The 13,415-nt window shown below is 38.2% G+C and overlaps 1 protein-coding gene across 13 annotated transcripts in view; it reads left to right on the forward strand.

The window, feature by feature from the left end:
- The window catches only part of nfia (nuclear factor I/A), a 303,922-nt gene extending 291,463 nt beyond the window's left edge, over nt 1-12,459 (forward strand). For all 13 annotated transcript variants that reach the window (XM_088599111.1, XM_088599110.1, XM_088599114.1 and 10 more), the window contains one exon: nt 697-12,459. In XM_088599111.1, coding sequence (XP_088455237.1) covers nt 697-711 — 15 coding nt within the window. In that variant the 3' untranslated portion in view covers nt 712-12,459. The remainder of the gene's footprint in view (nt 1-696) is intronic.
- The last annotated feature ends 956 nt before the right edge of the window (nt 12,460-13,415 follow it).

Here is a 13,415-nt window from a genome sequence, read left to right on the forward strand (position 1 = left end):
TTATGGAAAAGATCTGCATGTACTGTAAGTCAACAGTATGTCCCCAGCCACGTTAAAAAAACAGTGCTAAAACCCAGCTCCTTCAGACCTACCATGTATACAGTAGGGTTGACGTTCCCCACCCTCCTATCTCCTACACACCTGTTCTGACCGTCTTCATTTGAGCACTGCTTCTGTGTGTTCCTTCAGGAACCTGCCCAGCCTGTGCAGTGGATTGCGAATTTGATACATTAAAAACGATTTTAATGTCTCTGGCGTCATTTTAACAAAAATGGTTCAGTTAACTTTTGATATATTCTCAAACGGTTTATATCGTAATGAAATTGTAATAGATTGGTGCAGTAAACCTGGCAACAGTCAAACACGATGCCCAACACTTTGAAAATCAATTCCGTAAGCAGATATGTTGCTTGAGAAAGAGAATTTCCACTGATGACTGCAAAAATTAATCCCAATATAAAAATCAGATTTGCCACTGAACACCTCTCACATGCAGTAATTACATCAAAAAGTTGTTTTTTTTTTTCCCCAGATGGCTGACTGATGGTTCTTGGGTGTTTTAAGTTCCACACAAACTAGTAGCATCTCTTAACTGGCTGGAATGGAACAGCGGGAGGGTATAAGGGCAAGAACACCAAACTTCCTGGTGTACAGGGTGTGATGCTCAGTTCCTATGTTTTTCTCTTTTCTGTGCAGTGGTATCTGGGTTAAATACTCGAGATTCTCATCGCCTGCTTGACAGACCACCTGACCCCTACTGCCCCCTCTGAGCGTGATCCGCCACACACCGTGGACCTCTCTGCTACCGAGACGAGGAGCGTGGAGTGCCCACCGCGACCTCATCGCCGCCCCCTCCACCAAGAGCAGCATGGCTACAGCAGAACCCGTCCCAGACCATAGAGGAATCGACGATACACATGCATAAGAGTATAGACAGAAACGTGCGCGCAGTCAATCTTGAGCCGAACAACTGATTGGAGGACCACTGAAGTGCTGTTCTTTCTGGATAAGTGGAGTTTCAGTCAAAGGTCTTGACCATGGGGAGAGACACAAACTGACTGAGGAGCAGCCTTCAACACAGCGGGTCTTAAATACAGGTTTGACTGCACAAAGGGCGTCTGTATATCTTAGCTATGGAATTGCGGGTCCTCAAAGCAATGGAAGACTCAGGCTCTGTTTCATTTTGGTTTTCGTTTTTGTTCCTGGTTATTTTGCTTTGTTCTGTTTCGTATTTGCAGAAGTTTTCGCTGGATCGATTCCCGCCAGCCAAAGCTTTTTTTTTTGTGCAAGCACTACAGAGCCTTGGCATTTCATCGGGCTTTGACCCAACATTTGACAACTCGACAAGAGTTCACAGTGAAGCCATGCTGAATGTACTGTAGGGAAAAATTCTAGTCAATGGAATATAATCTAGGCTTTCCTCCGACATATCACAGAGAAAAAGATTTTTTTTAAATCTCAGCTCTTTTCTGGGGGGGGAGGGTCAGTTTTGGATATAGGTCAATTGGAAGAATATTAATCAAAGCATGAAGGCAGGTTTCAGCGTGTTTTCACAGGAGGCGTACATGAAAAGTCCTATCTGGGTGTGAATTTATATGCAGCAGTCAATATGAGATATTTTTGTTTCCTGTTATTTTCTGAATTAACACAGGGCCCCCACAGCTTTTTAAAAGCATGTAATTTCCCAATGGGGAAAGATGGTCTGTTTTTCTATAGAAACTGACAACACAAAACAAAACAGCGATAAAAGGCAAACAGAGGAATTTTGAATTGAGTAAAGTGCAATTTCATTCGATAGTTATTGGATAGGTAAATATCTTTGTAAAATAGTGATTGTTGAAAATTCTATTTTTGTTTTGTTTTCTTTTCCTAGTCCGGTTACCCCCAGGACTCTAAAATATCGGGGTACAAAAAATTTAAAAAGAGAAAAAAAATCACAGCCTTGCTAGTAAAAAAGGGGGAGCTTTTTTTGCTACTTTGTTTTTGTATGAATAGTATTATGTTACTTATAATCCCTTAAAAATACCGAAAGTAAGAGTTACAAAACAGAATTCAAAAATAATCTTGGCGCTTTTTACCAGAATATGTCTAATTATTACATTCAAATGCTATGTAATCACATTCTTTTAACAAAGCACATAAAATGTTTGCGTCTTGTTCATTTTTCACAAGGCAAAACTGCAGATACGCTATGTAATTAGGGTTAGTACACACAACTCTCCCAAACCAATTCACCTTGTCTCCGTTTGAAAAACCTTTTGGTTCACTTGTGTGCTTCACTTTGAGGAGAGAAGATGAGAAATGCTTGTTAAAGCACTAATTCCCAGTCTGTCCACTGAGTTAGAAAACATGTAGTGGGGGAGTGGACCCATTAAAAATAAAGCGTAAAAAAAAATCTCATCAAACAACATTTGCAACCAGACAGCGAAGCTTTTCAGTTGCTTCGCATGCAACTTTTCAAGTTTTTTTTTCTATGCTATACATATATTTACACTCTTGACCGACTCTTGAGTCGATCCAAAAAAGAAAAAAAGAAAAAAAAAGAATAATCTGCATGTTCTAGTGTTAGTGACTAATTTTTATATAGATTATGTAGATTTAACGTAGAGTGATTAAGACACAATATTGTAATTCCGAATCCAGGCACTTGCCGATAAACTAGATTTGTTTGGCCCGCGAAGAAAGGGCTTTTTACTGCTGTCCTCTACAATCAACAAGCTAAAAGTCTTTCAAAGACATTTTGCTTATCATTGTTTTGTTTTCTTTAGCCCTTGCAATGAAATAAATATTTCGTTATGTTCTTGAATTGCACGAAACAATTGTTCCTCATCAATGTGCCTTGAATGGTGGTTATGTCCTGAATTGTTGCACAAGTTCCTACGTGAATTGTTTTTTTCAGTTCTGCGTTTCACCCCATAGTGTAGGACGCTGTAATAATGTATGTCCACTCATTGTAACACATCGGTCCCTGATAAAATCGAGACTTTAATTCCCTTCACCACCAACCAATTACAGGTGTTGATAACCTTTGCTTCCATGCTTTTGCTCTAATTTGGAATTAGAGCTCTAATTTGGACCCATATTTTGATATCGACGCAACACTATAGAGTATAGAAACAAAAGCAATACAAAACTCTGTTTAGGACAAGGAAGACTGTTATGTCGGTTAACAATTTGATTTTCTCTTTTTAAGTCTCTAGTTTTTCTAGGATATCTAGCCCAGCCAGAAAAAAACGACCGACAGAAGTCATATGAATGAAAAATATATATTTGCATATTTTAAGACAAAAAATCAGAAGAGTTTTCTGACTGAGGAAGAGGCAAAAATAATCCATGCATCATTTGCAAAGTTACAGCCAAAAACATCTTGACATTTGTTTGGTCAAGCTCAAAGTACAGAACACAACCTAAAAAATGTACGCTGACTGGTTATAAATGTTGAAATTGATATTGCTATTTCTGTTTCTGGTAAAAGTAAATGTCCTCCTTTCTACAATTCACAGTAAAAAACAGTACGATAATCGGTTGTGCGTTATAATTAGTGTTGAATGCCCTTATCAATTTACACCAGAACTGAAACTTAATAAGGTATCTGGCTAAATGGAATCTCAGTTTGACAAAATAGTGACTGTGTTTTGCAAGTCCACTTCCGTGTGAATTTTGGAATTCCAGTAGGCCTGGTGTCTGCAACCCTGCTAATTTATAAAAACACTTACTTTTGTGTAATTACTGATACTAGCAGTAGTTGACCCGAACAGCCCTTAGACATTCTGTGTATTCAAATAGGTAACTGCTTGTACAGTATTCCATCAAAACCTTTTAAAGGGCCCTAAACAGAGGTCTGTATTATGTTTTTCATCCCCGTTGTGTCGTTGTCAAAATATGTTACCCAGAGATCAAAACTAGCCCAGTGTGCTGGTATAGCTGATAGAAGCGTGTTTTCACGTTGTACTGTAGGTCATATTTACCCCATCCTCCCAAGAGTTCAGTGCATTTACTTGCTAGTATAATTATACTTATGGACGTTGCAACAATTTCTAAAAAAGAAATTCCTTCATTTTTGAGTCTTCCCATTTTGTGTTCCAGAAATGACAAAAAAAAATATGCAATACCCATTTGCACTCATATAGAAATGTTCGTCTGTTTTAGATTTAGGGCTGCGCTAGACTCAATGTTTTTCGGTGGTTGTCTTTATTGGTTAGGGACATTGAAGGCATACTTCTTGAAGTCACGGTCAAATACGCAACCATTAAATTGGATATGGCTCTCAAGGTTTCTAGAAAAATTGAAGCTAGATATTATATGTTTTGTTGTTTTTTTTTGTGGTCACAAGCAAGCCTTAAATAAACCAACTTCCTCTCCGTCACAGATCCCACACCCATTTTTATTGACAGACTAAAATATCATATTCAAGAAAAAAAGAAAAGCCCATTTTTATACGTACGTTTGACAGATTTCCAACTCCTTTGAACTGTTTACTGATTCCCTGTTTCTATATATATATGACTATATATATATTATTAAAAAATTAAATGAAAAGTAGGGGGGATTATTTCCTAGATGCCTGATGTGATCACGTAGTTGTTACTCTTGCGTGGGTTGTGCGATTGTGTAGTGTGTGAATTTTTGTTTGGTCATTATACTTAACAACCCCTTAGCACTTAGTAGGGCATTACTTTCTGACGTATGTGCACTAAATATGAAAAGCAAATGACAACGACACAAGAATATCAAGAACATAAAGCTTCCAGAGCTTCAGATCTAAGGGAAAATAATAAATTGCACGGACATTTTTGTCATAAAAGCCTATTTGAACAGCCAAGCATTTAATCAGCAGATTTGGTTGTTTATGTAACATAAGAGAAGATTGCACCCTTTGTTTTTTTTTTAAAAAGAGAGAATAATAAAGCAATAGGTGGGGCAGTTTGTCTTTATTTTTTGATGCGTGTGTAATTTAGTTCTTGCTACACAAGTGAAGAAGAACAATAGACATAAGAACAATTTGGATGTTTAGCCTCTCAATGTGGAAGACTTGTAATTTGTATGTTGTATAGTTTTATTAATTACACTGATTTTTAAAACTGCCCTATTTTATAATGCAGGACTTTTGTAACATTGTTTAAATGAGGAAAAAATAGTGTCGTGAATTTTATGATTGTTTGTATTAAGGCCACATTAATAGAATTGCTTTTTATTTGTTCTCTGGGAACTGGATTTAAGTTAAAAACTTTCCTGTTTCCTTTTTTTTTCTTTTTGTATGTATTTAAGTACTTTTTTTCTTCTTTGAATGCAATGGCATATTCCCATGCTTACAAAGTATGGGACACAGAGATAATACCCATTGTAAATGGAGGTTGCAAGTATGCTGTATGTTTGGAAGGCTATGTGTTTCAACAGTGTTGGTGAAGCTACGTTTAGGTAATTCTGAGGAAATTTGCAAGAAAATGCATTTTCTTTGTTTTTTTTCTTTTTAGTGTAGGCAGAAGACAATGACATAGGCAGCCAAAGGATGCCAAGTATTAACTGCATTAAGGCGTCTTTTTGTATTCAGCATTCCATACAGGAAAATAAACGGCTTGACATGCAACCAGATTCTTCTTCCTTTTGCCCTGCTCTTCAAAGGACAACCAGTGGAAGTTACATGGCTTTGAGTTACTTCAGGAATCCATTCCATGTACTCTTCTCTGGTGATTTGGTTTATTGATCGCAGTGAACCTCCTGGAACACTAAAATTGTTTTACCTTGAATTCCCTATCCCTTCCACTTTTTTTCCTGTTGCCAATATTTCCTGCCCCACTTAGTGCCCACAAGTTATTTCGGGATATCCACAACAGCAGATTTTGCACCTCTTGAGTCCAACCCATCAAAGAGATTTGATGTTGATTTTTCCATTTGTACAGCTCTGGACAGCAAAAAATGCGGACATCTTTCCAAAGAATGAGAAACTTCTGTGGCCGGCCTATAACTGGTCTCCTAACAAAGATATTGCACCATCCACTAAAAAATTAGAACATTTGCAAATGAGAGGAAGCCATTCGACTCTCTAATTAGATTTGAACACCTAATTGACCCAAGGATCTCACCTAGACAACTAAAATGTTCATGAATTATTAAATTGAGGAAAACGTTTGCTTACTGCTGTCTGTAGAGCAATTTAAAATTATTGTATACCCAAATTCATTGGAAAATACAACTCCCACAGCAGGAAAACATTATTTTCTGTAACATTTGCCTGGATTGAGGTAATCAAATGCTATATCTTTTCTTTTTTTCACAAAAGCTGTCTAGTGCAATTTCTTCCTTTCTGATTGGAGATTTTTTAAGGCAAGGCTCGGAGCAATGTGAGATCATCAAAAACACTCCGTTCCCAGGATGCTAATGGTTGTGATCTGTGACCTCTGAAATGCCACCTCTGTGGGAATCCCGGCATGACTCAATTCTGGATTTGTGCACTCTGTAATGGGACAGACCTAGGTTGGGGTGAAGGCTGGAATTAGGTTTGGGGTGCAATTTATAAGGAACTAAGGAATCTTTGAACTGGTGAGCACCCTAGAAGTTACAGTAGAACTGATTGGGTCCTTACCTGGATATTTACTGTATCAGAGCAAGTCTTGAAGACACAATGTAATTGCAAACCACAGCCCCTGTTCCCATGGAACCCTGTGCATTGCCTGGAATAAGAAAGATAATAATAAGCACCAGGTTTCTTTTCACACCTGAGACTAACCCCACCCTTCACACCCAACAAAAAACCCAGGAGAATCATTCTCTCATGGACATGAAAAGGAAATAAGTACTATCTGGTCATGAAGAGTGGTTAGCCTGCGATCAAACAGGGTGCTGATGTACAGTAGGGGTCTCAACTTGTTAAACTGTGTTGGAAAGCACACTGATAACCGGAGGAGGTTGAATGGGTTCTTGCTGCGAGTCTGTAATCCCCAGTGTCAGACAGTATACAGAACGGGAGGTGGGGCTAGAGAAGAGATCTGTAAAGCCCTTTTGAAATCAAGTGTCAATGTACTGGCTCTACTCTCCTCAAAGGAACCAGATACTGTACTTCAAACCAAGAACTCGTGTGCACAGATATGTTCTGTATTATTTAATATACAGTAGGTGCAACAGTTGGGTGATTCACAAAGCCAGTTATTTTCTAAAAAACTCAAGGAACACACTATAAATTGTGACACCCCCATGAGAGACAGCTAAGGAATTTACAGATAAGACTCGATTCAAATTTTTTAAGTAGTTATCCAAACAGTTAGTCTTTCCCTTGTCGGTTAGTGTCTTGTATACATATGCCTTATTTTGTGCACATTAAATAAAATTTTCTCACTGTACAAAAAGGAATCTCTAAACAATGTACAGTGAACAACAAAAGATCAGGCACTGAACTTTGCAGTGCTGCTAAAACTATGGTTAAGAGGAAGACAACTATTTTAAGGTACTGTATGCCAGTTGACTTTCTCTGCTCAAAATCTTCCAGTCTGGTGCCATTCAGGAGCTGGGTCAGGACATTTCACAGCAGGGACTTCAGTGGCTTCTTCCCACTAAAAGGAGATCCCTTTCTCATGCTGTATACAGTAGTTCTTTGAGAAGAACACCTTCTTGATGCATATGCATTGAAAACTAAAACTTGGGGCTTCCAGAAAAAAAAAAGTTGCTGAAAATTTCTTTGTGTTGGTTTTTCACATAAAATTCCACATTTGCAATGCCTGACTAAGATGGGACTTTTATATATTTTTTTAGATGTAGGATAGCCACACCCAAATTTGTTTTTACAAGCCGTGAAACTTTAAAACCGGCATCACCATAGTGGCAACATTAGCGGATCATGATTAGTCGCCATGCTTTGCAGTCAGTGTCTTCCATTAATGTCCCTGGAAAACTCCTCGTGAAAGGCACGTGTCTAATCTGCCCAAAACGTTTTTCAAAGAGTGTTGAATTAGGAACATGACTTGGATTATGACTCGGATTAAATCACAGTTACGGCTCTGTCACCACTGTCTAGGTGGCAGTATTTTCAGTTTGATACAGTCCACAATCTGTATTATATCATACGTATCATGCATCACGTATCATGCCACACTGCAGGATTCCGGTCTGCAAAGCCTTGGGTCAGGAAAATGCAAACACTTTAAGAGTCATTTTACCGTAGGTGGTGATCTTTTAAATAACACCTATGCTGGTTTAAAACATTTAATGTATCTACTTGCTAATTGTTTTGAGGGAGTGGAATCAAATTCTAGTATCTGAAAATCCTGACACATTCTGAGTGGGTTATTACAGGTGTCCTGAATGCCATAAAGCAAAACAGAGCCCTGCTGTCTCCTGAGGATATTACAGAAGAAATCTGGGCTCAAGGAGAAGGTCTGAAGAAAGGAGCTCACTGTCAAACCTTTCTGAGCTGTTTATCTGACAGTTTTACCCAGAAAAAAAAACCCATTTGCTCAGAACTCAGAAGTTGTTGTTGAAGTGGGATTAAACCATGAAGGCGGTAACATGGCTGTTAAAGGTTTGCTTTCCAACAGCACAAATGAATATCTCCCTCAGCTTCTGCTTTTCTTCTGCTAAGAATTTGGAAGGATGCACAAGAGCCTGCATTCTCTCAGTCCCCATGTCCTCCTTTCGATGTGCTTTCTGTTTTTGTTTTTAGTTTCCATATCACAGAGCTGATTAATCTATGTATCGACCACAGCCTACACAATTCTGCCATTGTTTTGGAAACGGGAGCTGAATAGTTTGAATAGTTGTATGGTTTGGAAATTTATGTTTTTTTGCTCTGAGCTAGACATCATTAGCAACCCCCATCACACCTTGAGGGGCAAATCTTCCTTATTCCTTGATTTAATGGCAGAATTCTGAAGGTGACACCAGGAATAAACCAAAACAACCAAGCAAAGGAGTGACAAATCAGCTTAAAATTATTCTGATGTGTATCCATGTTTCAGTGTCTTTGGAAATTCTTTTAAAGTATCTTTTCGTTATTTTATATTTTCTTGTTAAAAATAAAGAAAGCCTCCCTAGATCAAAATCCATATTTTCTAATGATGGAATGGTGTTTTAAAGGTGATACAGTATGTGCCCGTATGCTAATGGCACAAACTTGTAGAGCTTCAATGACACCTGAGGTCAGACTCCAAGGAAACAGAAAGGGTCTATCTTTTAAGAAGGGTGTTGCTTCTCCAAATAAATGGAATTGAGAATAAAATTTAAAAAAGACAAAAATAAAATTGTCACCTTGGAATTGGTGCATTCAGACTTGACAGTATTGGACATTTGAGTTCTACCCTAAATTAAGAACCAGAGCAACAAAAATTCTTAACATCACTTGAAAGAGCCCAAAACAACAAGCGAAAATAAAAACCTGAAGCAAAACACAGCTGCCTATCTTAAAAAAAGGCGCTTTGATGTACAAACAGGTAACATTGAAGCTGTTCCATAGCACTCAACTGTAATGAGAAAAAGTGTCACTGATTCTGTAATAAAAAGACTTTTACCGTTTTAATGCAAATCCATTACATGGTGCTAACACAGGCTGGCAAAGATGAAGCTAAACTAATAATGTGACAATTTGGACTCATCACTCTGCTTTCTGACAGCATACAAATGCATAGCAGTGTTTTATCTGCATGAGAACTATGCACTAATCTATCATATATATATTTATAGATATATATAAAAAATGGTAAACTTTGGTATCTACTTTTTTGTTAACTTCAGCCTTTGCCTTCTCTTTTGATCAATGTTTTTTCAATGCCAGCTTTAGGACAGAACGAATTATATGAAAAATTAAAAAAAGAAACCAGCATATTACCTGATATATATAAAAAAGACAAAAAAATGTAGTGCCTGTGAAAACTGTATTATATTGCTCTACTGAATAATGGATTTTCCTCTCTACACCAGTAGCCTTTGCTGTCTGTCAGAGCCTTCTGATTATAGCTGATGTACAATAAACTTAAGGTATTACTGCATGCTATTCCATAATTGCTTAGTGAGCTGTTATGAATATTACTCAAGAAAAAAAAATGTTATTCTTATGTTATTTTTTTTCTCCCCAAATTCTGCTTGAGTTCTTTTTAGTTCTGGAGATGTTTTACTGACACATACTGTGTTTCCTTGTTCAGTTGTTTTTGGTGTTTTCAGTGTCTTTATTTAAATTTTCTTTCCTTTGATTTACCTACATGCCAAGACCCAAGACATCACCATTTACATGTAAAGGTTTTTTGTGTTCCCTTTCTTTATTCTTTTGTCTCATCCATTCATCCATTTATTTCTTTAGGGGTGAATATTGGTACTCAGAATCGGAGGAGTGTCTCAGATAGAGCAGTAACTTCAACTAGAGTGCCCTGGGCAGGCTTTGCAATCCCCGATCATCCTGGTTCAGAGGCAAAGAGTGTGTGTTAGCAAATGGCTAACTTCATTGCTGTTTTCAAAGGGCGGTTGAACCCCAAAAGAAAACTGCTTTATTTGCTGGGAACGTCTTAACAGTGTTAACAGTGTCAAGATGTCTTTATCTTTTGCAGTACATTCAGCATTATAGGAGATTATGCATTTACTGAACTTAGTCTGGGAAGACTGAGCCACTGAGATTCCTGACAGTGAGTGAAACTCCCAGGACCACAAGGTGCACAGTAGAGACTCAGGAGGTCTAGTAATCATGGCATCCATTCAGTCAGGAGCCCTTGTAGGCAGTTGCTATCATCACCCAGAAGATAGCAACCTACGTACCCCTACCTTACAGTCCCATGGAGTTCTGTATTCTTGACCAGGTGGTCAGCTAAACTCTCGTTAAACTCCTCAGTGAGTAACAAGATTTTCAAACAGACCTTGGCAATCCTCAGGTTTTCTGACAGGTAAGAGACAAAATAGCTTTTCCAGAAGATTGTTCAAAAACAGATTGGGTCACCGAATGTTTCTAGTTGTCATTAGATCCTAAGATAGAATGCAAATATTCACTGTGATGTTCTTCACTAGGACACGATGAAGCGGTGAGCAATGAGAGGTGACTAAGGAATGGAGAACTTAGTTAAATTGCCATTTAGATTTAGGAAATTGGTGAGGTACTTCTTACTTAATTTAAAGGTCTGTTTTGGAGTTGTGCTGTCAGTGTGTTGGCTTGAGAGATGTTTAAAGAAGCCGAAACTGTGGAAGCAGTGTTCTGCCATCCTCAACCATCTTTCTACCCCTGACAAATTACAAATGAGGTGGACTTCAGTCTTCGCCACTGTCAATCAAAACATTCTGCACATGTCCAGACTGCTTAACACTGCTTACAAGGACAGGCATGCCGCTCACACACTTCAGTGATTGCATCCACAGATTTGAAATGCCAGGACATTCTAAACACATCTGTAATGATGGAGGTATTTTGTGAGTCTGTGAGGGTGAAGTGAATACCTACTTCTAAGTGATCTTAATCGACACCTGCGATCAATGTTAATTAGAAAAAAGTATTGTTACCTCATCTGGAGGATATTAAATCCCCCAATAATACAATATTTATTTGCGTATAAAGACAAAAGGATTGCACAGCTTTAGTTACAGAAATAGAAGTTACAGAAACAAAACGGTCAAATTCAGGGTGACCTGATGACTGGACACAGGAGTGATTGCAAACACTAGATCAATTTGTTGCACCTATTCCTTTGAGCAAGCATGCAGATATGTAGTCTGTCAAGGACTTCAAATTTGGAACATCTCAGAAGACAGAAGAAAACCGGGGACACATATAGCATTTTTATCATGGGATCTGTTTTGAAGGATTTGTGCTTGAATGATTTTGACTTCACTGGCTATTTTGCCACTGCTAATTGAGCAATACTGCTGTCTTTTTAAGAGGTGCAAAACATCAGAAAACACCCCAGTCGTTTGGTGCTTTCGCAAGGCCTGCCATTCCACGCTGTATGTTTCAAGAAAAGACAATCATTATGGTGGAAATAAGAATCCTGTGTGTAAGAAGCAGTTTGGAGTTTTACATGGCATGTAGTACCAATGTCCACCTCTACCTCTCTTCTGCTCCTGTTCATCAAAGATCAGACCCATGTTTGCTTCAATCTTGCATGCATTTCACTTATGGTTGCTTTCTTTTTTCTTTCCTCTGCCATTGGACAACAGAAATATGTTTCAAGAAAAAAAAATTAAGGAAAAAAACCTTGTGCCTCTATTACACCTGTATTGATCTGAATGGTTACCATTAACCTTCCATTGTTTGTGTACAATGTAACTAGCTCCATTGTTGGTTAAAGATCATTGTGTCCATCCTTTTCACACTTGACTAAATTCACCACAGATATTTACCGTTTTGAAAAGAATCTTTACAGTTTTTATTTTAAACTGGTGTGGATTAGTTTTATTGAAACATTAGTGTGACCACCTTCTCACAGATTCAGTTACTGGAAGCAAGATCTGCATTTCCTATGCAACAGAAAAAAAAAGAATAAAAAAATGCTAATGCTACAGTATTGTGTCCAAGAGAATTATTCTACACCCATGAGCCACTCATTTCCCACCAATTCAGTTATGGGAAAGGTCCAGAGTTCTGTTTCACAATTCCAGTCCTGAAGATTCATTCTGAAGAAAATCTTGCTAGCAGAGAGCAGCTTACTGCCAGCCCACTGGTTTTACCATTTTTTTCCCGAAATACAAAAATGTTTAATGTATTTGTAATATAAGGAAATGTTTCACAATAACTCCTCAGACACCTAATTTGGACCGAAACCAGCCCAAGTGTCCCTAAGTATACTCCTTACACAACTTCAACATGTTTTTACAGGGTATTTCCTGAAATAATGTGTTGCCACATGCATTAGAGGACTAACAGTAAGTCTTTTATGTCACATGTTACAAAAGTATATGTTGGTGTAGTTTTTATTTTTATTTATTATTAATTTATTATTTCTTATTTTAAAAAAAGTAAACAAGGTTTTCACAGATGTAGGCAATTAGATGTAGACCTGGGTGAAAAGGAAAAATTTGAGTTTGGATTGGAAGAGAGTTAAAGAATTTGTCTCTTGTGGAGTTGACACAGAAGGCATGGTCACCAAAAGTCCTGGGTACAAGATGTAGAGGACCAGCCTCAACCAACCGGAGTCTACAGGAGAGAGTTTAAACGTGGAGGAGATCATCAGAGCAACCATGGCCACTTCCTCCTACTTTAGTGTCTCCACTTTCCTTTTCCCTCCCCTGAAATCCATGCTTTCTCCCGCTTTCTACTTCAGCAACATACTGTACCACACGTAGGGCCCTGCCTATATTCAGACTATATTGTTTTGTCTGTCCCCAGTTCGTCTTTTCTGTGCATGACATCAGTCTCGCACCCGTGATGGGGTTACTCCCGCTTTTACCCCCCCCCACCAAACCCTGGTGTCCAGTTGACATGTTTTGGCCCTCGACTTATGACCCCACACCACCAC

Source organism: Lepisosteus platostomus, chromosome 11, assembly GCF_059453375.1.
Source record: "Lepisosteus platostomus isolate fLepPlt1 chromosome 11, fLepPlt1.hap1, whole genome shotgun sequence".
In the NCBI taxonomy this organism is placed as follows: Eukaryota; Metazoa; Chordata; class Actinopteri; order Semionotiformes; family Lepisosteidae; genus Lepisosteus; species Lepisosteus platostomus.